The following is a 24,604-nucleotide window of genomic DNA, read 5'->3' as shown; positions in this document are numbered from 1 at the left end:
ATACATGTATAAATCACTTGATGGTGTGATGTGCAGGATTTCGTGCAGAGGTTGAAGAATTTATCGGAATGTAAATGCAAGTGTGGCGGAGGGGGGGGGGGGGGCATCAGGGGAAGCGAGGGGTTGTTGCACATTTAACAGCTCAGTAGCCATTTGGTCTGTCCCCTTTGAGAGAAAGAGAGAGGAGTGGGGGCGGGTTTTAGAGAAGTTGTGTGTGTGTGTGTGTGTGTGTGTGTGTGTGTGTGTGTGTGTGTGTGTGTGTGTGTGTGCCCCCCCCCTCCTCCCTGCTCTTTCTTTGTGATGGCCCCGGGGCGGACTTGTGGTGGCGGTGGTGGTGGGATGGAGGGAGGGAAGAAGAGGAGCAGAGAGGCTCATTTGCATCTTATTACCCATCGCCTGCTGGCCCCGGTATAAAACCCTGTGCAGGGGCAGGAGAGCCATCAGACACACACACTGTTAAACCGAGAGAGACAGAGAAACTCGTTTTCTGCGTTTCAGGATCAGCATATCATTATGAAGCAAGTGGGAAAATAAACAAGGCCATCATCACATCGAGAGCTGCCTCTGGGTTGACTGGAATTAACTCTCTTATATTTCCAACGGGGATTTCATTCACCGAGAGGATCCTTCTTCATCTTTTTTTGCTGAGGATTACTTTTTGACACTGTAAAACTTTTTCTGGCTCGTTGTGGGAACAGACGCGTCCCAGGACAAACTTTCTCCTCATCCTCCCTCCCGTGCGTCAAGGCTTCACCTTGACTGTGAGTGGAAACTTTCTCCATGTGTGTTTGAGTTTGGCTGCTCGGACCCTGTGGAGCTTTCACCGCTTGTTGGAGGGCAGTCAACACAATGGGACGTCTGTCTCTGCTCCTGGTTGTCACTCTGTCCCTGCTCACCTGCCAGGTAGGTCCACTGAGGATGAATTATCCAACTCGCTCTAATCTCTGCACTGATTTGTTCACATTTTAAATGCGCATATTCCCCCCACTCTGTGTGGAACGCACCGGGCTGACATGTGTGTTTGTGTGTGTGTTGCCGCTTGTGTATAGGTTTCATGTTCCGGGGTGTTTGAGCTGAAGCTGCAGGAGTTCCTCAACAAGAAAGGGATAACGGGGAACGCGAACTGCTGCGCTGGAGGCTCCGCGCATCCGCAGGGACACCAGCACTGCGAGTGCAAGACTTTCTTTCGGATCTGTCTGAAGCACTACCAGGTCAACGTGTCCCCCGAGCCTCCCTGCACCTACGGCGGGGCTGTGACTCCGGTACTCGGCTCCAATTCCTTCCAGGTGCCGGAGACCAATGCGGACAGCTTCACCAACCCGGTGCACTTTCCCTTCTCCTTCACATGGCCGGTGAGTGTTTCAATGACAATAGACGAAGGGTGGCTTATTATTTATGCCACCATATGAATCCATCCTCCCCAGCACTTATTGATAATAAGTAATTTATAACTTTTTGGGCATTATACCTTCAAGAAACCACCATCCCCTGTAATATTCCATATTAACCCTATATGCATTTAATTCAAACACTAATATTTCTGACATGCAGAATGACTGTATTACCATGAGTCACATTTTGCAGTAGTAATGAAAAGCATGCGCAGACAGACAGTGGAGTTGTTATGGTCTTATTCCAGTGGGACACATTAGCTTTGAAGAGTGCAAAACGCAACAGATGCTCCCAAACTCAACACTTGTGAGGGTCTTTGTCAGCAGTGTGTGAGAGGGGCTATTGTAGTGTTCCTGTGCTCTTTGGTGGGAGGGGAGGAGAGTGTGTGTGTGTGTGTGTGTGTGTGTGTGTGTGTGTGTGTGTGTGTGTGTGTGTGCGTGTGTGCGTGTGTGGTGGGGGGAGTGGTGGGAGGGTTTTCACCAAACGCTCCCTCTCTCCTCCGACCACGCATGCAGGCGTGGTGGGAAATTTAACATCCTCTGAGTTGGCACATCATTGGCAGCGCAGCGTGAAATTCCGCCTCGTTTGGTTTTACGGCGGCGAGCGAGTGTGATAGTGGCAGGGTGTGAAAAGGGGAGCAGGTAGTGGCCCTTATTAGGCCCCTAATCAACACGGGAATTAGGCTGTGAAGTTTATTGGGAGGCCTCCTCTAATGGCCCTCTGCTGTGGGAGGGAGGGAGGCCTCCAGGCCCAGCAGCTGTTGACTCTCTCTGTGTCTCTGTCTCTCCTCAGGGGACGTTTTCACTGATCATTGAAGCCCTGCACACTGACTCCCTGGACGACCCTGGCAACAGGTGGGGTGGCAGCCAGAGAAGGCAGCACTGTAACTCAAAGACAGTGCCAGAAGGCTGATAGTGGCCTGGTTTCTCTCAGTAGCACGTTTTTTTCACATAGTGCTTCAGTCATTGGTGATAAGTGGGACACACTAAGTCTGATAAATGTTGTAGGTTTTGTTTTATTTTAGGCCTATTATGCTTAAGAGCCACTTATATGCTTACAATTTCTACACACAGGTCTTCCTTTAGAAACAGATGATGTGTTAAATTATCTACATTGCCTACTTTGTTGTGCTATCTCCTGATAGGACTAATAGTTCAACATATTAAAGCGTAATCTAGATGATATTTCTGACTGAACATCTGTGAAATGCTAAAAAAACCTAAAGTAAATATCCACTTCGTGCATAAAACCTGCTTATGTTACAACTTACTTGATTTTCTAATGTAGATCAGTGGGCCATGATGATAAGTAAATTATTTTAAACACAGTCTCTATGTTTTAAAGCACCAGGTTTCTTTAACATCACACATGCAGGGAAAAGGCCACCCATAGTTTTAGCAGGTGTTTGTTGTGATTTGTTCCAGTGGTGAGATATTTGCCACTGTTATCTTTTATCTCCTGTGCTTATCACTGCACTAATGATGACTAACTAGCAGCACAAGACAGGGGGAGTATGGGTGGTGAAGATAGAAATGTAAAAACCCTGTGGATGCCAAAGTTTTAACTTTAATCAGTCAGTTTTTTTAATAAGAATGCACAGTTCACAAATGTAAGCATTGTTTAGCAAATTAAAACAAGAAATATAACTCTTAACTTATCTAGCAGTCATAAGATATGATCAATAACAAGCTGCACGCTTCCCTTCTACAGACAACCCAGAGCATCTGATCAGCAGGGTCACCACCCAGCGTCACCTCACCGTGGGAGAGGAGTGGTTCAAGGACATGCAGACATCCGGCGGGACGGAGCTACGTTACTCCTATCGCTTCATGTGTGACGAGCACTACTACGGCGACGGCTGTTCTGTCTTCTGTCGGCCCCGAGACGATGCCTTTGGCCACTTCACCTGTGGCGATGCTGTGGGGAGATCATATGCAACTCTGGCTGGAAGGGACATTACTGCACTGAACGTAAGTGGGTTCGATTTATTAATCCAGCAGTATATCTTTCAGGGGGTTTGTGCAACATGTTGAGAGGAAACAGTTGTAGTCTTGCTCAAGGTGATATTTGAATTCACTAACAGATGCTAGTGGGACAGATGAGCTTCAGGAGCAGCACAGTGATTAGCACTCGATGTTGATGTTTACATAGAGCATCTGATCCCAAAATGTTTCCTCAGTACATGAGGAATAATTATTGATTTTGACTTAAACTGGATGATGAGGTTAGAAAAAAACATTTCACCATCAAAACTGTAAAGAGCCCTAAATCAACAGTGATGAGGTAAAAACTTTGAGTGTTTTTTAATTTCTACAAAGTTTCTAAAGCTACTTTTCAAAGTTCATTTCCCCCAACAGTCCCTTGCCAATCATTATTGTTTAGGGACTTTTTCCACCTCCTAATGCGGGGCCCGTGTGCAACAGGCGTCAGTTAGTTATCCCATAGCTCCAGAGGCCTCCATTCTAATGAGCCGCACTGGCTCCTCAGTAATTCACACGCCGCGTGCCTTCCATTAGACCACTGCGGCCTCCTTTGCCCCAAACCTCCTCCCCGATTGGCCAAGTGGGGGTCCTGCATTGTTGCGGCCCGGGCTGTTGATTGGCCAAGCAGGGTTGTGTATTGTTGTGGAGGGGGCAGCTGCTCGGTGAGAGGAGACAATGGAGCAGCTGTCTGGTGGTTAGCTCCACACAGACCAGCTGGCCCTGGGGGGGGAGGAGGAGGAGTGTGAGGAGAGACGGGAGGAGCAGAGGAGGGGAAGGAGAGCAAGAAGAGAGGAGAAGAAGAGAGGGGATAGGTGAATGGAAGAGGAAGAGAGGAGGATCAGAAGGAGGAGGGATGGTAGGGTGGGGTGAGATGGGGGTGGCAAGGGTGAGAAAAGGGACTTCTGACCCACAGTCAAGGGGAGAAAGGAGGCTTTGTGTGCAACGCTTTTGTGTCGGAGAGCAACCATGTTAAATAAGGGGCTTGTTGGCTGGTTCCCCACTTTGGTGACCAAAAGCTCTCGAAGCCCCCCAAAGGATGTTATAGCTGTGAAGCAACGTTTTTATACAAGTTTTTCAAATTTAAGAAACCAAAGGGTTTGAGCCTGCAGTCAGAAGTGACCCGATAACCCTGATTACCCTCAATATTTTATACTCTTCCAGCTACAAAGTGATGTGAACCACCAAACATGTTTTCACAAGCCTCTGTTGCAGCGTAGCAATAGACAGACGGGGCATGTAAACAAACTGGATCAAACCAACCAGACAGGCACCAGTTTGAAAATGCCTATGGAGGGCAAACATGTTTCCCATAATTCACTTGTCATCTTTTCTTTCCTCTCTAGCAATCTGTCTTCCTGGCTGTGATGAAGAACATGGCTTCTGTGAAAAACCAGGAGAGTGCAAGTAAGTACAGAAACTCTGGATATTGGGTTTTTTTCACACCTGATTTAAATGTAACATTTTACATTATCATCATTATCCTTGTTTCTGTTATGAGCAATACTGACTGAATGTTGTGTGTTAACAGGTGTCGTGTGGGCTTCAGTGGACGTTACTGTGATGACTGTATCCGTTACCCAGGCTGCCTCCATGGCACCTGCCAACAACCCTGGCAATGTAACTGCCAGGAGGGATGGGGCGGGCTCTTCTGCAACCAGGGTGAGTTCACTGAAGGATTTACCACTTTGTTAAAATCCCTCCGTTTTTTCCCCTTCAAATTTACAATGTGCTGTGCATTAATGTTGTTTATTGTTGATGGTTCCAGATCTGAACTACTGTACGCACCATAAGCCCTGCCTTAATGGAGCCACCTGTACCAACACTGGCCAGGGCAGCTACACTTGCTCCTGTCTACCTGGATTCTCGGGCGCCAGCTGTGAGGTCCAGGTTAATGAATGTTCTGGAAACCCCTGTCGCAACGGAGGCAGCTGCACTGTGAGTATCACGAGAGGAAGACAAAAAAACAACAAATTATATTCTGGCAACAAGCCTTAATGTAACCACTGTTTACATTCTTCCCAATGTAGGATAACGACAATGGCTACAAGTGCACCTGTCCGCCTGGTTTCTACGGCAACAACTGCGAGTTGAGCGCCAGTACCTGTGCAGATGGGCCTTGTTTCAATGGGGGACATTGTGTCAACAACCCTGAAGGGGGCTACTTTTGTCAGTGCCCGTTGGGATACGCCGGCTTCAACTGCGAGAAGAAAATCGACCACTGCTCCTCCAACCCTTGTTTGAATGGTAATTTGTCTTCTATGTTTTTACATCAACTATAAATAACCTACAATTAAACCTGCACCAGGAAGTAAATGTTTTGGGACTAACCTTCAGTCTTTGTCTCAATCCCTGTCCCCTCTGCAGGTGCAGAATGTGTGGATCTGGTGAACTCCTACCTCTGTCAGTGTCTTGACGGATTTTCTGGTCCTAACTGTGAGGACAGCGGCAGCATCTCTGGACACTGTCTATCCTTCCCCTGTCAGAACGGTGGGACGTGTCAAGAGGGAGTGAACGGCTACACCTGTACCTGCCCTCCAGGTATGGCAGCTTCAAACAGATCTCTCTTGATGGATTATGTTGATGTGCTTCGTCTTTTTTATACAGTTTTAGATTAGTTTGGTTCTAGACTGATAATCTCTGATTTCTTCCACAGGCTACACTGGCAAAAACTGCAGCTCCCCCATCTCCCGCTGCTCTCACAACCCCTGCCACAACGGAGCTACCTGCCACGAGCGTGGCGGGCGTTATGTGTGTGCTTGTGTGCCTGGCTATGGTGGTCACAACTGCCAGTTCCTCTTACCAGAGGTTCCTAAAGGTCAGCCGGTGGTGGACGGACCGGATCGGCGATATTCTTCACCGGAAAAAGGAAATGTTGAAGAGGAGGAGGATGACGATAGCGGATTCCCATGGACGGCCGTGTGTGCCGGTGTCTTCCTCGTTCTGGTGATCCTGATTGGTTGCTCAGTGATGGTTGTCTACATTCGTGTCAAACTGCAAGATCGGCAAAGTCACCACAGTGACAGTGTCCACAGTGACAGCCACGAGACCATGAACAACCTGACGACCACCAACAATTGTCTCCGCACTGACAAGGAAGTGGGTGCTTTGATGACGGCGTCCATTAAAAACACCAACAAGAAGGTGGATTACCATTCAGACCTTGCTGGGTCGCTGGGTGGTCTGAGTGGAATCAGTGGGCTCAATGGATCAGAGAAGAACGGCTTTAAGACTCGCTATCCCAGTGTGGAGTACAACCTGGTGCATGAGGTCCGGCCGGAGGAGCTGCTGCTGTGTAAAGAAGAGGAGCACGATGAGCCAGAGGTCAACTGTGAAATGCTGGATGAGTTTGACTCAGAGGAAAGATACAGGAAGAGACAAAGAGGTACGTAGTTTTCAAAATATACACTTAATAGGTAAACTCTTTTGAAACTTAGAATCATGCGTTCCTCAAACTAAGCTTGCTAAAAATGTACATCGTGCATTCAATGACTTTAGCATTTGTTGTTTGGAGGGTGGTATCTCTGAATCTGTTTGTAAACTGTTATCGTTCCTTTCCCACAGTGATGCATCAGAAAAGAAATACGATGAAGAGTCACCAAGCTGCAATGAAGCAAATTATCAGTCCTCCAGTGAACTGAACTATCACGCAGTAAGTGATCTTAAATACCAGTTAACCAGTGATGTCAAATACCAGTCATCCAGTGACGTCAAGTACCCATCAACCAGTGACGTCAAGTACCGATCAACCAGTGACGTCAAGTACCCATCAACCAGTGACGTCAAGTACCCATCAACCAGTGACGTCAAGTACCCATCAACCAGTGACGTCAAATACCAGTCAACCACTGATGTCAAGTACCCTGCAAGCAGTGACGTCATGTACCCATCAACCAGTGATGCTGAATACCACTGTCCCAGTGACAGCAGGTACCAGTGTACCACTGACACCAAATACCAGTCTGTTTACGTCATGTCGGACCAGAAGGATGAATGTATCATCGCTACAGAGGTGAGGATACAGAAATATATTTATCCTCCTGGCAAATGTATGATATAAATGTAACCCCCCCCCCCCAACACGGTGTGTTAAAAAAAAACGAGACACTGATGTTTTTTTTTCTGTATTACAGGTATGATACCGGACCAGTTTCCTCTGGTTGTGGTTGATCCACACACTCACCAGCCCTGAGCAGTACAGCTCATCTTGTCTCCAGGAGGTTCTACTCCTGCTGTTTGCTGCTGTTCCCTGGGATTTTTCCGGAGGACTTTTGAGCCACGGTGCTGCTGAGCCAGCAGAGTATTCATCAAGGCCTAAGTACTTTAGTGCTACGTGTGAATACAAGACAATTTTGACCCTCGATGGATGCTGACGCAGTACTATGGACAAAGTACCAAAAGACAGTGCTAGCAGTTCTACAAACTTTGTACAGAAACAGTGCTGAACATGTAATCATGAGTTTGAATGATAACTGCTGGAGAACTGATGAAGAGCTCGTTTGATGTCTTGTTGCAGTACTGGATGATTTACTGCTCGTACCAGGATGAACTCCTCTCTGCTGGTCAACAGCGAAGTATTGATTTGGATGTTGACCAATAATATTGTAGTACTGTGGAGTACTGATTGAACAGTTTAGTACCTTTGGAGTACTCAGAACTTTTGAAGTACTGTTGTAGTACTGTTATGTGTTGTGGTTTTACAATTCAGTGTAAAAGCTGTCGTGGATATTGAACAGTTCCGGTTCTGTGCAGTGCTGCAGAGTTGAGGGTGGAGTTATAGCAACATTAGAAGTTTTCAAACTGCAGCTGCTAAGAATTCATAAAAAAAAACTTAATTGGAACTTTAAAATTTTTTAAACAGCTACTCCAGCTTTACATCTTTAACTCTGCAGCACTGACAGAGACGATGTTGGCTGAGCTGGTTCTCAGCAGAAATAACCGAACTGAAGATTCCAGTAGTGACTGCAGATCGATCCAACATGGATCCTGTTGGGCCATACTGGCCTCTGACCCCTGAAGGTTTTAATACACAGGGCAATGTTTTGGGCAGAGTGACTCAGGAAACACTTTCAGTATTGGAGGACAAACAAAGAGAAATAAATCAGGCAAAACAAACAATAATTCATTATGAATTAATTTGTTATTTCTGTTCTGCTACTAAAAATCCTGGATAAAGTGAAATTATTGTTTCACTGTTAAAAATTAAATAATTTGTCATAATTGTCCCGACCTCTGATGATGCTGTCATGTTTCCAAGTGAGCTATGATGGACTAGTCTTAACTGCCAAGACCTCATTGCACTATGGAGGTGTGTGTGTATGAGTGTGTGTGTACAGAGAAGGTGATGTCATTTGTGTGGTGTCAGGTGTGTGCACTGCCCAATCCCGCTCCCCTCACCCCCAGTCTTCCACTATTAGCCAATTGAAGGACACCATCACCCTGCCTGCCATTGGTTAGGATCAATTGTTTTATTTTATTTTATTTGTTATCTAAAGAAAGGCGTATTCTTTTAATTTAATGATGTAATTATTTGTGTTTCATTTTGTTGTGATGTTTTTTGTTAAATCTCTTATAATTTAAGTTGGACAGTTTTTATTTGGCAGATAATGTATGTATGTAAGTTTGTATGTATGCATGTATGTGTTAGGCACTTGAGACCACTGTGACTGTGTTGTATTTAAGATAAAAGTCGTATGTACAGAGCCTGTCATTTTTATTACTGGAAAACAACGCAATATTTTTCCAAAATAAAAGAGGAATGAAATATAGAACATCTGCTGTTGACTGTTATCATGTTTTTAATTATCATCTCATGCACATTAGAAGTATACAGATCATGAAAATTAAGTTGCTACAATTTCCTTCTGTGCGGTGGCTTTATCTCACAGTAATGGGAGTTTTAGTAGCAAGGACCACAACTTAACAATTTGTAGTTTACAGGTTGTTACTGGAGTTGATGTATTGGATGTAGAGTATAGATGAATGGATGTTGAGGTAGCGGTGGAAGTGCAGGGAGAGTGTACTGATGACTGGGTGGAGGGAGACTAAGTTTGTGGGTTCCATTTCAGGATCATTGCACCCGAGCTGTTTACGGCCCCCGGTAGGCCCCTACAATGCAGCGTGAGAGAGATGTGCACCCAACTGAATAAGAAGGGATGAGGGAGAAGAAGATGAAGGGATGTGGGTAGGGATGAGGTAAGGGTTAATGGATGAAGGGAAGGGAAAGGATGGGTTGACTGGGTATAGATCAGAGCGTGATGGGTTGACTAGGTATAGATCAGAGTTGGATGGGTAAAGAGGCATTTAGATCAGAGCATGATAGTTTGATCAGGTATAGATCAGAGTGTGATGGGTTTGAGCAGGTATAGATCAAAGTAGTGATGGGTTGATCAGGTATAGATCAGAGCGTGATATGTTGATCAGGTATAGCAGAGTGTGCTGGGTTGATCAAATATAGATCAGAGTGTGATGGGTTTATCAAGTACATAGTTCAGAGTGTGATGGGTTGATCAGGTATAGATCAAAGCGTGATGGGTTGATCAGGTATAGATCAAAGCATGATGGGTTGATCAGGTATAGATCAAAGCGTCATGGGTTGATCAGGTATAGATCAAAGTATGATAGGTGATCAGGTATAGATCAAAGCGTGATGGGTTGATCAGGTATAGATCAGAGCGTGATGGGTTTATCAAGTACATAGATCAGAGCGTGATGGGTTGATCAGGTATAGATCGGAGCGTGATGGGTTTATCAAGTACATAGATCAGAGCGTGATGGGTTGATCAGGTATAGATCAAAGCGTGATGGGTTGATCAGGTATAGATCAAAGCGTGATGGTTGATCAGCTATAGATCAAAGCGTGATGGGTTGATCAGGTATAGATCAGAGTCTGATGGGTTTATCAAGTACATAGATCAGAGTGTGATGGGTGTAGATCAAAGCATGATGGGTTGATCCTGAACTAAGTAAGTAGTTAACTTAATTATATCTGGTGTGCACAACTATTGCTTTGGCTATATTTAGGAATAACAGAGTGAGGTTTGAATCATCATGCATCATCTCAAAAGATGGCAAAGCAAAATAATCTCTATACGACCTTTTTTACATTTGCAGTTTCCTCTAAAAGGCAATTTAACAAATCCAAGCTGAGCGATTTGTTGTCGCTAAGTGAGTGTTGGTATTTGCATATGTGCATGCATGTGTGTGAGTATATGTGTGTGCTGTGTGTGTGTATGTAAGTTTGTCTGACACAGCAGAAGACTGTCTCCTTGTGGAACCACTAAATGAGACAAAGACACACCCATAATCATAGACTGCTTAGCTAGCCTGCTCTGAGGCCAGAGCCATCTCTTTGTGTGTGTGTTTGAGTGAGAGAGAAAGAGAGAGAGAGAGAGAGAGAGAGAGATGTGCAAGGCTGCATACAAGTGTATTACTGTGTCTTGTTTGATTTTTTTTTTCTTTTAACTTATCGGTATATTCCTCTCTCTCTCTCTCTCTTTCACTCTCCCTCTCTCTTTCTCTCTCTTTCTCTATCCTTTCTGTGTGTGTGTGCGTGTGTGTGTGTGTGTGTGTGTGTGTGTGTGTGTGTGATGTGTGTGTGTGTGTGTGTGTGTGTGTGTGTGTGTGTGTGTGTGTGTGTGTGTGATCTTCTTTTAAGCAGAGGGGTATTTATAGCTGGGGAGAGAAACCACCAGTCTGGATTTAGTCCCGGTTGCCCCTGCCTGACTACTCTGTGTGTTGTGTGTTGTGTGTGTGTGTGTTGTGTGGTGTGTGTGTGTGTGTGTGTGTGTGTGTGTGTGTGTTGTGTGTAGTGTGTGTGTGTGTGTGTGTGTGTGTGTGTGTGGTGTGTCATTTAGTGACCACTGGGAGTGTAGAAATAGTCATCAAAGAAACTCATCTGGTTCACAGTCTCTATAAACACACACAAGATGGTGAGATTGGATGACTGATGATAAGAAATTAACGACAATTACAGAGGAAAAAGTACATTAAGTTGGTCAACATGATCAGAGGGGAAAGAGAAAGAAGTGAAGTGAAGATCATATATTCATTGTGAGTACATTGTGAGATGGGGCCTTTTTTTTAACATAATTACCAATTTCCCAACGAATAATTCATGAACAAATCATTCATATTTATTGGAGTGATATCTATTAGTGTGTGGAGTTTGGTGCAGCTTGACTGAATTCAAGGAGGCTTTAAGCATGGGCTGTGACCGGTGGTATGCGCTCTACACTTGGTTCTACTGCCACTTGAGTTCATGTACTGATGCACACTGAGTCAATGAGGTATCCTCCACATTTCAACGGACTTCACAGAGCAACAGATCGTAGCCGTGACCTGCCCGTTGGTTGTACACACAGGAACAGTTGCCCTTTCAACGACTGCAACTGTGACTGCTCAGAAACTATTTGTTTGTATTACGCAAGCAGCGGGCAGTTGTTAGCGCATACCATGCTAAGCTTTTTAACTTAACTTTTTTTCAGGGCCACAATAGCTTTTCGCTGAGTTGGAAAATCACAGGAGACAGGCTTAAAGCTGGTCTTTTGTTGTTGTTAGGCTGTCCTCCGACCACTGAACAGTCGCTCACTCTCGCATCCTCCCTCTCGGCATCTCTCTGGTGTCAATAGTCAGACAAAGCCCTGGTCACTGGCTGCCATATGCTGCCCTGTTGCACATAAGGAACAGCACTCTTTGAACTTCTGAGGGGGGGAATCAAACCTTCTTCATGATAAACTACACAGGGGAGTATCCAAGATCAGCTTCATATTGCTGTTCCCTTTCCTATGGAGCCATAGTATTCAACATTTTGTTTCCATGTTGTTCACTTTTTAAGTTTTGCACCATCACCATTTACTAATGATACAGGTTTAGGATGATGACTATAGGGTCACAAATACAAATAAAAACTAGAATGGCAGCCAGCAGATCGCATACCTCCACCCAAAAATCCGCTTAAATTCCATCAAGCTGCATCAAATTTCACTTATAGATATCAATCTTTTTAATACAGCTGATTTAAAAAATCTAAATCCATAAATTATTCTCTGAAAAAGGGTGAAAATGGAGAAAAACGTCCCTATCTTGAAATCTTACAAAAAGAATTCTTTCATCTTGCCCCTGATCTAGATCCGCACCAAAATATAAGTATATATGTTGAATATAATGATGATATATTGTCTCTTTCACGCTCGCCCTCTCTCCTCACACACACGTTTTATTCTGACAGGGAGTGGGCAGGACCATATCTAATCCAGAGAACAGGCTGTTTAAGTGTGTCTCTGCTATAATCTGATTAATCTGTCCATTCACACCCTCCTCTCACTGATCTGTTTGAATGTATGTGTGAGTGTCAGCGTGATCATGTGCGTGAGCATGCATGTCAGTGTCCGTGTGTGTGTCTGTGTGTGTGCGTTTATGAAAGAGGCTGCTTGGAAAAGGAGAACAAGAGGGTAAGAAAGGAGCTCACACTTGGCCACTGACCCTTGTATTGTCCATACTATGGTCACCTGTCACACACACACACACACACACACACACACACACACACACACACACACACACACACACACACACACACACACACACACACACATTCTTCTTTCCTATAGTTGTGAGGACTCTAAATCTAACCTAATCCTAACCCTAAAACAAGTCTTAACGCTCAAAAGGCCATTTGAAGTTGTGTTGAGGGGCCAAAATTTTCATAAATTGGTCGAAATTGGACCTCAAATCTATAGAAAGTCATGCACGCACACACACACACAAACTCACATTGCCATAAGACACTTGGGAAAATGACATAGACTTGCATTCATTTCATGGAGATATACCCTAACTCTAAAACTAACCTCTGCTTGCCAAACAATAACCTTTACCTTTATGATGAACACAGATTTTTTGGGACACAGATGTGGGGTTTACAAAACTGTATTGAATTGAATCTAAACTAATTAAAATGCACTGCATGCTTCAAACTAAATGAAGACAACTTCCACATTTTCCTGCAAGAGTGAAGTAGGGCCAAGGAGGACGCCATTTTCTCGGGATTAAAGTTGAAACAATGTTTCCCTATAAGACTGAGGAAATAGGGACGGCTTTGTAAACCACAGGTTGACATGTGGATCAAGGACTCTGGTTTGAGCCGAACTGGGGACCTTTGATGTAAGTTTTTTCACTTCTCCACCATTTTTTCCCCAGTTCTGGACACTGTTGCATCTGGACCCACAGCAGTTGCATAATTAAAGTAGCAAGATTCAGACTGGGGAAGAGTCGTCCTCAGCCGGGTTGACGACTCAGCAGCTACTGCTAAAAATTCCAAGTCAGTTTCGTTCACATTGCCTCGGTTTCCTACTTGATTTTTACATTGCAGGTACCTGTAGTCCATGAAATCATCAGGTCCAGGTCATGATCATCATCTGACACCACACATCTTGCTAAAGAGAAACAAGTTTTATTTGTGATATATGTTTGCACTAATTTAATATAATCTGCAAAGGATGTTATCAATGTCTCCTGTGGTCACCTTCCTTTTGGTTCTTTTTTATGTTTTGTGGCAGCTGGCAAACTATGAAGAAACTCACTACAGTCACCCACTGACAATATCTCTCAGCCAGTGCCCCCAGTCTGACATATTGGAAAAAGTAAAATTTAATGGCCAAAATTATAGTGGCAGTGCATTTTCTATATTATTTCTGTTGCTGGAAATATAACATTTCATGAGAAATAATACATTTTTTGTTGGTTTAAAAGATACATAGTCCAGCTTTAACTTTATCTGTCTGACCAAATAAGCAACAGCATCTGTATTATGACATGTAACACGATAAAAAGCACAAATGCATTTGAGCTCTCTTTATTTATCTGCCCCTTTTGTACTGTGGGAAACTTGATTCAGAACATCTAGAGTGGTTCTACTCTTTTTGAATAAATGATTTAAATTCAGTTTTATCAACTGATGTTTAAACTGAATTTAAATGCCACTTGACAACTCATTATGTAAAATAACAACAAAAAATAAGTCGTTTGTGTGATTACAGATGATACATTTGAAGCCTTTATTGTCTCCATGACTTCTTGTTGATTTTCATTCAGAGCAAAACAAACAGCATCATAACAGAGACTCGCTGACTTTATTCTCTCCACTCTGTCCTTTATTAGCATTTCAATTTGTCAGTGGGACTAATACCCACACACACAAACAGGCCATTAGTGACGAGTGATTTTTTGGGGCTGAATCTTGTGGGAAAACACAGGTTTCTCTCTCAGCCATCCTCCATTGTTGAGTTTGAACAAACGACGTGACCACAGCAGCCCGAGTCGCACAATGACAGACAGCTTATTCAGCTACTTCATCTGTCGCAGCTCCCCAGGGACCAGGCTCAGATCTTTTCCCAGTGCTCCAACTCTCTCTTTCACTTACTCCATCTCCCCCCTCTGGCTTTTCTCTCTCTTTGATTGTCCCTCTTTTCTGACTCAGTTAATATCAAAAACATGACTCTATCAATTTTTTGCCATTTCTATGGATATTGCACACATACTTGTTGATTGAATCCCCACTTTGGGGGATGGCGTTTCCAAGTCAAAGGTGTTAAAGCAAGCCATATTTCTCATTCCTCCTCGAGAGCATTGTTTTTGTTTTTATTTTGCTTTTTGTCATTTCTCCCTGGGGGCTATAGCACTTGCAAAGAGAGCCATTCCTTCAGAGACACCAGCTCCCATCAGTGCCTTCTGGTCATTACTGGTGCATGGTGGGAACAGCTTGGCGAGGACAATGATTGGCTAGAACAATGAAACTGGGGGGCTAACACAAAGGACACGCCCACCACACGATGGGAAAGAGCTGCGGAGGAAGCAGATGTTGCTACAGAGGACAAGCGGGAGGGGAGAGAGAAAGAGAGAGAGAGAGAGAGAGAGAGAGAGGGTGACACAGAGATGGCAGATGTCTCTCTCTCTCTCTCTCTCTCTCTCTCTCTCTCTCTCTCTCTCTCTCTCTCTCTCTCTCTCTCTCTCTCTTGATTTGTATTAAACTCTTTACCATCAGGTGAGAAGAGAAGACCGTTTTTACCTGCTTCTGCTGCTCTGTTCGACAGGTTGTAGTCCAGATCACAGCAGCTTTGTCAAACTTCATTCATCTACTGGTGTCGATTCTCTGTTGAATTTGTGTGTGATATTTCTCAAACCAAAGATCTGAATCACGCTGTTTCTATTGATCCTCCCAGATTTCTTCTCAACCCTTCCTCCTTTTGATTTCCCATGTAGTTCATGTCCCAACCATGTTAACATGTCATATATTACAAACAGGTAGGTGATAAGTTACATTACAGGAAAAGCCTGAAGTAAAAAAGAGGAGAAACATAAGAAAAGGTGATGCTTCGTTCCAAAGCACAAGGTGTTGAGTATGAAAATGATGGATGTGTTAGACAGTCCTCTTTAGAAGAATGGTGATCATCTCTCAGTGATGAGTATTTCAAACCAGCAGACTCACAGAGGTGCAGAATCTATGGTTGTCTAACACCTTGTGGCCTAATGTTTATGTTGTTTATTTCTTTTATTTTGTTACCTTACTGCATGAATTCTGTATCTGCTTGTTTCAACATTTACCAAACTTTCAGGTTCTGTGTGATAGAACAATGGATCCTGCAGAGTGTTAGTGTATTGTGAGTAGTGAGTATTTGTTGATTGTTTTCCTCTGAAGATAAGCTTTTTGATTTCTCACCTGAAATGGCTCTGCAGCAGTCAGTGAGCTTCCTCTGTGAGTGGAGCAGCCGTCTTCTAGGAGCAATGCTTTTTTAATGACGACTCGGCCAGACAGATGAGAGAAGCTGTGATCAAGCGTAATGCAAATTATGAGTCGTTTAAAGTGACTTGACGGTAAAGAGCAGCGGAGGAAACTCGTGTCTAGCCTTGTTACACAAAGTCAGACTTGTTGTTTTTATTAAATAGATTCATGTGGTTATTTTATTTTGCTGTATATCCTCTTGTATAACATTATGAATGACGACGAGGCCTTGATTTGAACTGGCCTTAATTATTTTTCCAATTTCATTTTGTTTCCAATGCTGTTAAATGAGATTGAAAAATGATAAATATATATATATATATATATATATATATATATCTATATATATATATATATATATCTCACCTTATAGTTCACTCAGCAGGTGAGTTTAAATGGATGCAGTTAAAATTACCTCATAAATTACTTTACACATTTTAAAGATGTTTTGTTGCTCACTTTTTTCTCACCAATGTTTTCATTTTGACTCTTAAGTGCCCTCTTCATTTATCCCATTACTCTTATTCTTATGTTATTCTGTAATGCACTAAATCTACACTCTGTTTTTTAATTGAATTCAGGGGGGAGAGTAAATTTGTTCTTCCCAACATGGAGGCAATTAGGGATCAACCCCACACCATTTACATTTATACAAGGTTGTCAGTTCATGGGAATACACTCCTCTCTTCAATATGCCCATTCATGAAGGCCAGACAAATTAGACTGCAAATTCACACAATAAAAATACCGATTCACCCCATGAAGACAAAAAAAAGCGAACAGCTGATGGGAACAGATCTCCCTGTGTTCTCTGACGCTGCCACGAGAGAACAGTCATCACTTAAAATAAAAGAAAATAACAATTTAGACATCACCAGTCTGCCAGATTTGATAGACAAAAAGAACTGGGATAGGACCAGGTCTGATCCGCTGAGACAACAGGTGGGGTGTAGATCTTGTAAAGTGTGCTGTGGGATGTTGCTGTGGTTAGGCACTGTGTCTGTGTGTATGCTCTTTGTTTTCATCTGTGTGGCGTGGATGTGTGGGAATGGACCTCGGTCTGACTTGTTGATTAATGGCCAGTGTGTGTATGTGTGAAACCGCTCCCGGTCCTGTTTCCATGCTAATGAGTACCAGCAGATGGGAGAGAGGAGGCAGGAGCAACAATGAACAAACACACCAGCAGCCACACAACTTAAAAAGACCTAACACAACCTCCTTGGATGTATTTCCTCACAAACAAATACTTGTGTGTTGGATCATGTAAACATATTATGATCATGGCATGTTGGGATAAGATAACACAAGAGAAGACAAGATAAGATAAGATGTAAAATTATGAAATAAGAAATCATATATCAATATGTACATAGTATACACCTTTAACTGCGGACAGGATTTTATGGGTACAGACAAGTACTTGAGTAAAGTGGCACCAGATGATTGCATGAGGATGAATAGTGTATCTTTGCATTATGTATAAAATGGTATATAAAGGTATTCCAGTGCTCTGAGACTGGAAGTCAGGGAGGGCAAACACACACAGGAACATTTCAATGTTGATTGTCCTTAAGAAAGTCGATTAACATTTAATCATTCTCCTGTCTTGGTTTGTACAGACTGTTCCACTTGATAAACAAAGTTAATTTCCTCATTCAAATAAATGCTTTTCTTTCCTGCATGTAACGTACAATAGTTTGGCTCAGTCCCAAATTCACACAACGTTTCTCCTCCAAGGTTTGGTGTTGTTTGGATTGATAGTTATCTAATAAAACATTCAAACAAAAAAGTAAAAAAAAGAAAATGTATATGTGATTATAATAGTATTTAAATGTCATATTTAAAGGTCACTAAATTATTAAAAATAATTAATAACAACTAAACTTGCGTGTGTTCAGTGGTTATTATCTATTTATTTGTACAAATCAGTGTATGATGTGGAAGACTTAAATTTCTTGTCTACACCTCTGTTCAACAATGTGCATCTTTGTTTTTTCCTTGCTTTTCCTCATTTTTTATTGATCTAAATATATATATTTAAAACATAACAAAAACATATCAGATATGAAATGATGTCAGAAGCAATGGTTTATATGTTAAAACGTGTCTGAAGGGGATTTTTACTCAAATTTACATTGAAACAGCTAAATATGTACACAATTTATTCTGCCTCTGTGTGGATGGAGCTGAGATATGACGGTGAAGAGAAGTGGGAGAGAAGGATTGAGAGCAGCATAGATTCATTTATTCATAATTCAGGTTTCGCATGTGTGTGTATGTAAGCATGTGTATATGATAATGTGTATGTGTGTGTGAGTGTGTGCGCGTGTGTGTGTGTGTGTGTGTGTGTGTGTGTGTGTGTGTGTGTTTGTGTGACTTCCAGCCATGAGTAGCAGTCTAACCTTTAGACAATTCCCCCCGTAAATCTAGATAATGCTGTCACTGATTGGATACAAGACTCTGTGTGTCTGTGTTTGTGTTGTGTGTGTGTGTGTGTGTGTGTGTGTGTGTGTGTGTGTGTGTGTTGTGTGTGTGGTGTGTGTGTGTGTGTGTGTGTGTGTATTTGGGGAGTTCCTGTGTATCCTGCATGCTTGCAGTGTTTTTGTAATACAACAGAAAACCGTGTCTCTCTCCTGGAGAACTTTTAGGTCTAACTTTTCTTTTCTTACACTTTCTCCTTACTCACTTTTTACAATCTTAGTGTCTTTTCAAACCTCATATTTTTCTAACCACAGAAACAACACAAAAACTGCCATGAACTATAGGCCTCAGCAGTATCGTGCTACAAATACAATGATATGATGCTTGACATTAAAAAAAGCCTCCATTACTAAGTCCCAGTCAACTTGTTGCCATTTAAAACTGTCTCAGCGTTAACCTACATATAGCAGAATAAAAAAAAGCTCATTATGAATGACTGGGACAAACACATGAGTTACAGTAGAGGACTGCTGACAAGAGGAACCTCTGCCAACACACACACTAATGACCCTGAGTCAAAAGAAAACACACTCACAAAGTGAGCTACAAGCCAAACAAGTCATGACTCATAAAGTGCATGTACAGTGTGTGTGTGTGTGTGCGTGAGTGTGTGTGGTTGAGATAGAGAAAGTCCTGAGGAATTCTCGAAGTGCTGTAGTAGCTCTGAACAGGAAATGGATTCCCAGAGACAGGAAGTAACTTCGTGGAGAGAGGAAGTGTTTGCCAGCATCCGCCCTCTGTCTGCTGGATGGGGAAGGAAGGAGAGAGAAGGGAGTGTGTGCGTGTGTGGTGTGTGTGTGTGTGTGTGTGTGTGTGTGTGTGTGTGTGTGTGTGTGTGTGTGTGTGTGTGTGTGTGTGCGCTTGCGCTTACGTGTGCGTGTGCGCGTGTGCATGTGCGCATGTGGGTTTCAATCAGAGAGTTGTTTTAGGAAGAAGGGAGCGAGCAGCAGAGTGTGTTAGAGGGTGTGAGGAAGTTTCAAATGACCCATTCTAAATGAACAACACATCTCAATTGTTGCGTTGCTTCCTCTGCTACTGCTGCTCTATAAACTAGTGGAGACTGAGTTTGCTGTTATGTATATTAGAAGATCTAATGTATTGTGTCGTTTGTTTGACTGATTGTGTGTTTGTTGTGATCGACAGGAAATAAACAAAACAGTCAAGAAACTGACTATATATATGTATAAGACATATGAGGTCACCGTGACCTTGACCACTCAAATCTAAGTATTTAATCTGTGAGACTAAGTGAATATTTGTGCCAAATTTGAAAGGATTCTCTCGAGTTGTAAAGAAGATAATGTGTTCACAAGCCCAAACACCTGTATTGTAAGGCCACAGTGACCTTGACCTTTGACCATCAAATTCTAATGTGATCATATTTGAGTCCAAGTGAACGTTTGTACCAAAGTTGAAATAATTTGCTTGAGGTTTTCTTCAAATATCTTGTTCATAAGAATGGGATGGACGGACGGACAACCTGAAAATATAATACCTGCTGTCAATGGCTGTTGTCGGCACGGAGGCATAACAAAGCTAAATAATCACTATAAGTGGACCTGACCTTTAACCCATCCAACACCTTCAAGAGGATTTGTCCGACTGTGAGTCACTGAACGACTTCACTAATCTTCTTGTAGCTGAATGGGAGCAAACTTTCCCTGCAACCACTTCAGAAACATCCTGGAAAGACTGAAACCAAGAGATATTTAAACTTGACAAGATGAAAATTAAGAAAAATGAGGAGAAATGAAGGTGCCTGTGTTGAGGCATGCTGTTGTGAGGGAGGAAACTTTATGTAGTGTGTGTGTGTGTGGGTGTGTGTGGAGATAGCACTGGATGGACAGATGGTCCTTTGTGACTCCTGACACCTGCCAGCTGCTGCTCTGCTCCTCTTCACATCTTTTCCTCTTCTTCTCTCTTCTTTTCTCACCTCATCTATCCTTTCTCTCTCCTCACCCACTCCTTTCTCTGCTCTGTACCTCCTGCCCTTCCTTTCATTTTGTCTCTTTACATTTGGCCGTTATTCCCTGAAAGGATCAAACAGTTGGAGCAGGAGGCGCTGGATTCAGATCATCTGAAGGTCAGAGAGGGTTGTCAGGTGTCCCAGGACAAATTCACATTTAAACAGTTTCTTCATCTTTGACGTTGTTGAAAAAGTTTGCTTACATTAAATGAAGTCTGGAATTTAAAACTTCAGGTTCCCGAATATTTTCTTATTAACATACAAAGTGTCCAATGTAAGCGTGATGTATTTAGCTGTAGAATAGTGGTTCAAAAGATAAAGAGTGGGACAAAATGCAAGTTATAACAGTGGTATATAACAACAACATACCCCTGAAAAAGCTCCTGAGCAAAGCCCTATTTTTTAAGTAGGGTATATATTATTTGACCTTTTGCCTTTATTTGACAGAGAGAGCGAAGGATAGACAGAAAACAAGGTGAGAGAGATGGGAAATGACATGCAGGCCGGCCGAGAGTAACCTGGGACCTGCTGTCCCTCACCATTAAGCTATGCCGTCACCTGAGTAATAACTTATTTTACCACCTTAATACTAAAGGCTGCTGCATCTGAAGGCAGAATCGTTACTCAGCATACTATCTGAGTACCAGTCAGGCAGGCAACTTCCACACTAATGTGCTTATATCAGAAATGTTATAAACACGACCGTTTATCTGTTTTTATGTGGCTCATTAAACTCTGTGTTTTTAACCACCAAAAACCCATTTCTTTGGATGAACTTGAAAACTATGTCTGTTGCTTCATCGTGGTGAGGAAAAAAAAGAAGCAGAACCAAAAATGCTGAGGTTTGACGATCATGTGATCATTTGATCCATTTTTGGAGAATCCTGACTCGCTGGCACGGTCAGTTTTTATTTTTTTTCATGTTTGGTCTGTAAACAAGCAGCAATGCCACCAAAAGCCACAGAAAGCCGCTTGACTGGAATCACACAGAGCTGCTGGCTGTGTGTGTCTGCTGCACATGCCCAAATACCCTACCCTCTCTGTGAATGGCAGGTCGCAAAATGATGCATTTTAAATTAGAAGCAATCTTAACTGTGGCTTGTTTGGAGTCAACAGACTGCAGCAGTTAGTAAACAACAATAGACACAACAGCAAAGAGAAAACCTGAAGGAAACAAAGGATAAAAAAACGTCGTCAGATTAACAAGGACAACGGCAAAAGATCTCAGGTCGATAATAAGGGAGAGTCTGATGGATCGCACTTATAATTCATCTCAATAATGGCTCATGGTGACCAGAACTGTGATGACTTTTAAATGGGAATAGGCATTATATGTTTAGTGCTTTTTTCTATATGTGGTATTTGTATACTGGTGCTGTATTTGTTATTTGTACTGCCTCAGTCTTGTGTTCTTATTTTTTTACATATTCTTTTGTCCCCTCCCTAGGGACGACGGATGTAAATCAGCATTCTTGCTAACTCCGGAACATTTACATTTGGTATTTAACACTAATGTTCATTAATGTACTCTATCAAATAAACTAACAAATAAATAAATAAGTAACTAGATTGTCTCAGTAGAGTGCAGAGGCCCAACAGTCCCTCATGAAATCACATTTAAATTCACTAGCTCCAGATTTCTATTTTGGATCTTCACAGATTGCATCAGTCCCTCTAAACATGCTGGATTCTGAAAAAAAAACTGAAAAAAACCACTCCATCTCACAATGTTAAGACCAGTGGCTCTGCCCCCTGATCCAGATCCACACCAAATTGTATGGGTTCTTCCCTGACCAATACCACATCCTTCTACCAAGTTTCATGGTAATCCATCCAGTAGTTTTTGGCCCTAATCTTATTTACAAACTACATTTTTGTAGAGTTGTCAGCTGAGGTGGAAAGTTGGAAGATATATTTAAGATAATGATACAGAAATATGATTTAGGTCATGTTCTTCTTATACTTTGGTTCTGGCAACATAACATGATAACATCACATCATGTGCAGACAAAAGAAACAAACATTGACAATATATTTTTTATGAAGCAACAAGGACTTGCTATTATTTCCTGCAAAGATACATGTTACTTCTTTATTACATGATGTTGTCACACCCTCAGATACAAACTCACATCAGGGCAGCTGGGAACTTTTTGTAAGTGTGTTGTATACTGCAGACAGACAGACATCAACTGACAGAAGAAGTTCAAAATGTCAGGGAGTCCACTTTGGGATTTCAGCAACAGAAAACAAAAGGAGCTCTGGAGTGTGTTTTTTGCTGTTTGCTTCGATGTAGGTTCAAACCCCTCACAGCTGTTCAAGGTGAGGACATGTTCTCGCTTCCTAATTTGCTGGCGTCACAGGGGTCTGCACTGGGAAGAAATGTCAGAAAGGGAAAGGACAGTGTGCTGCTGCTGTGTGTGTGTTGGTTTCCCTGCTGGGTAACACGTGGGTTTAAAAAAGTCAGAGCAAATTCCAGCCTGAGAAAACAATCCTGTCTGTCTGCCCCACTGTCACTCTCACCTCCTCTCTGTCTCTGTGTGGGACAGTCAGTCGCTCAGGACAGCTGGCTGGCTCAGCGTGGATGTATATCTGCGTACTTGTGTATCTGGGTTCATGTGTGTGTGTTTCTCTCTCTCTCTCTCTCTTTGTGTGTGTGTGTGTGTGTGATCCTATGAGGTCACAGGTCAAGCTGTGTTTCACAGAGAGCCACGTTGTTCACCCTCCCAACAGGAAGGGATGGGCACTGTCCATATGCTGTCTTCACTCACACACACACCACACACACACCACACCCACACACACACACACACCACACACACACACACACACGTATAGATTCACATGCTCACACACTATACTGATTGGTCACAAATTCCAATAGGTACACATGTGAACTCACACAACTACACAATTAGTATACTCACTATTCTACACTGACACATACATAGCCACTGATCCTCAGATGTCAACTTCAATTCATTTATAAACAAAAATACAGTTTTATATAATAATAATAATAATAATAAACTTTACTTATATAGCACCTTTAAAAGCAGAGTTTACAAAATGCTTTGACAGCAAAGCAAAAGGCAAATAAAGAGAAATAAATAAATCGGCAGTAAACATCAACACTAGACGAAATTCAAATACTTTTTCTCTGTAATTTGCATCAACACTCACAGTCCACATGAAGCCAAAGATAACACTTTACACTGGAAACATGATAATTTACTACTAATGTTTCAAACAAACTGTACAGAATAGTGTACCGACAGATACAATTTAATTTGAAGCGGATCAAAGTTGACTTAAGATCCAGATGTAGATCACATCTGAGCAAACTTCATCTACTGAGAAAGGCCCTGAACAGTGTTTAATAGTTCTGGATGTGCTGTTTTGTTAGAAGCAGTTTGATTGAATCTTTTCTGAGGCTTCACTTCAGATCTGTGTTTCATTCAAGCAAGAAGAAAAACTTCCTGCTGTGATCCCTCATTTAAATGTCAGTAGAGTACAGCTGTGTCACTAACCTGGATTTACCAGTTGTATTTTGTCTCATGACTTTGTGATCATAAAGTAATGAACTGATTATTGATGTTTCAAGCAGCACAGTGTTTACTGCTGTGGCTAATTTTTTTACATTTTCCATTATTAGTGATCTGTTCTTCTTATTTATATTTGACCAACCCAGTCTGGACATATAAATGAACATCAAGATAAATATATCTTTACTGCTATAAAGCTCAGAAATCATACTCCAGCTTTTGTTTGTTTTATATTTTGCTTGATAATTGGCTTTACTGATTGACTGCTGGTGAAAATAGCTGCAGATACATTTTCTGTTGATTAAACAATTATACTAACGGTGTCTACTTTCCAGGCTAAATGAGAGAAATAGGAGGATATTTAGATATTCTCCTTTCATGATGGTGTTTTACTGTGGACAGAGCCTAGTGTGGACACATGTTGGTTTCACGTGTCAATAGCAGTTTTAGATCAGCAGCT

The 24,604-nt window shown here is 42.3% G+C and overlaps 1 protein-coding gene across 1 annotated transcript; it reads left to right on the top strand.

The window, feature by feature from the left end:
• Nucleotides 1–7,510, top strand: dld (deltaD). The gene is given in 13 exon segments (XM_034581407.1): nt 1–903; nt 1,050–1,352; nt 2,185–2,251; nt 3,082–3,311; nt 3,314–3,362; nt 4,718–4,778; nt 4,903–5,033; nt 5,140–5,309; nt 5,402–5,618; nt 5,739–5,912; nt 6,028–6,787; nt 6,936–7,383; nt 7,505–7,510. Coding segments are annotated over 13 exon segments (2,670 nt in total). The 5' UTR covers nt 1–849.
• The last annotated feature ends 17,094 nt before the right edge of the window (nt 7,511–24,604 follow it).

This window comes from Hippoglossus hippoglossus, chromosome 3 (genome assembly GCF_009819705.1).
Source record: "Hippoglossus hippoglossus isolate fHipHip1 chromosome 3, fHipHip1.pri, whole genome shotgun sequence".
NCBI classification, from domain to species: Eukaryota; Metazoa; Chordata; class Actinopteri; order Pleuronectiformes; family Pleuronectidae; genus Hippoglossus; species Hippoglossus hippoglossus.
Note: the sequence above shows the minus strand (reverse complement) of the source record. Positions and strands in the feature narration are given on the sequence as shown.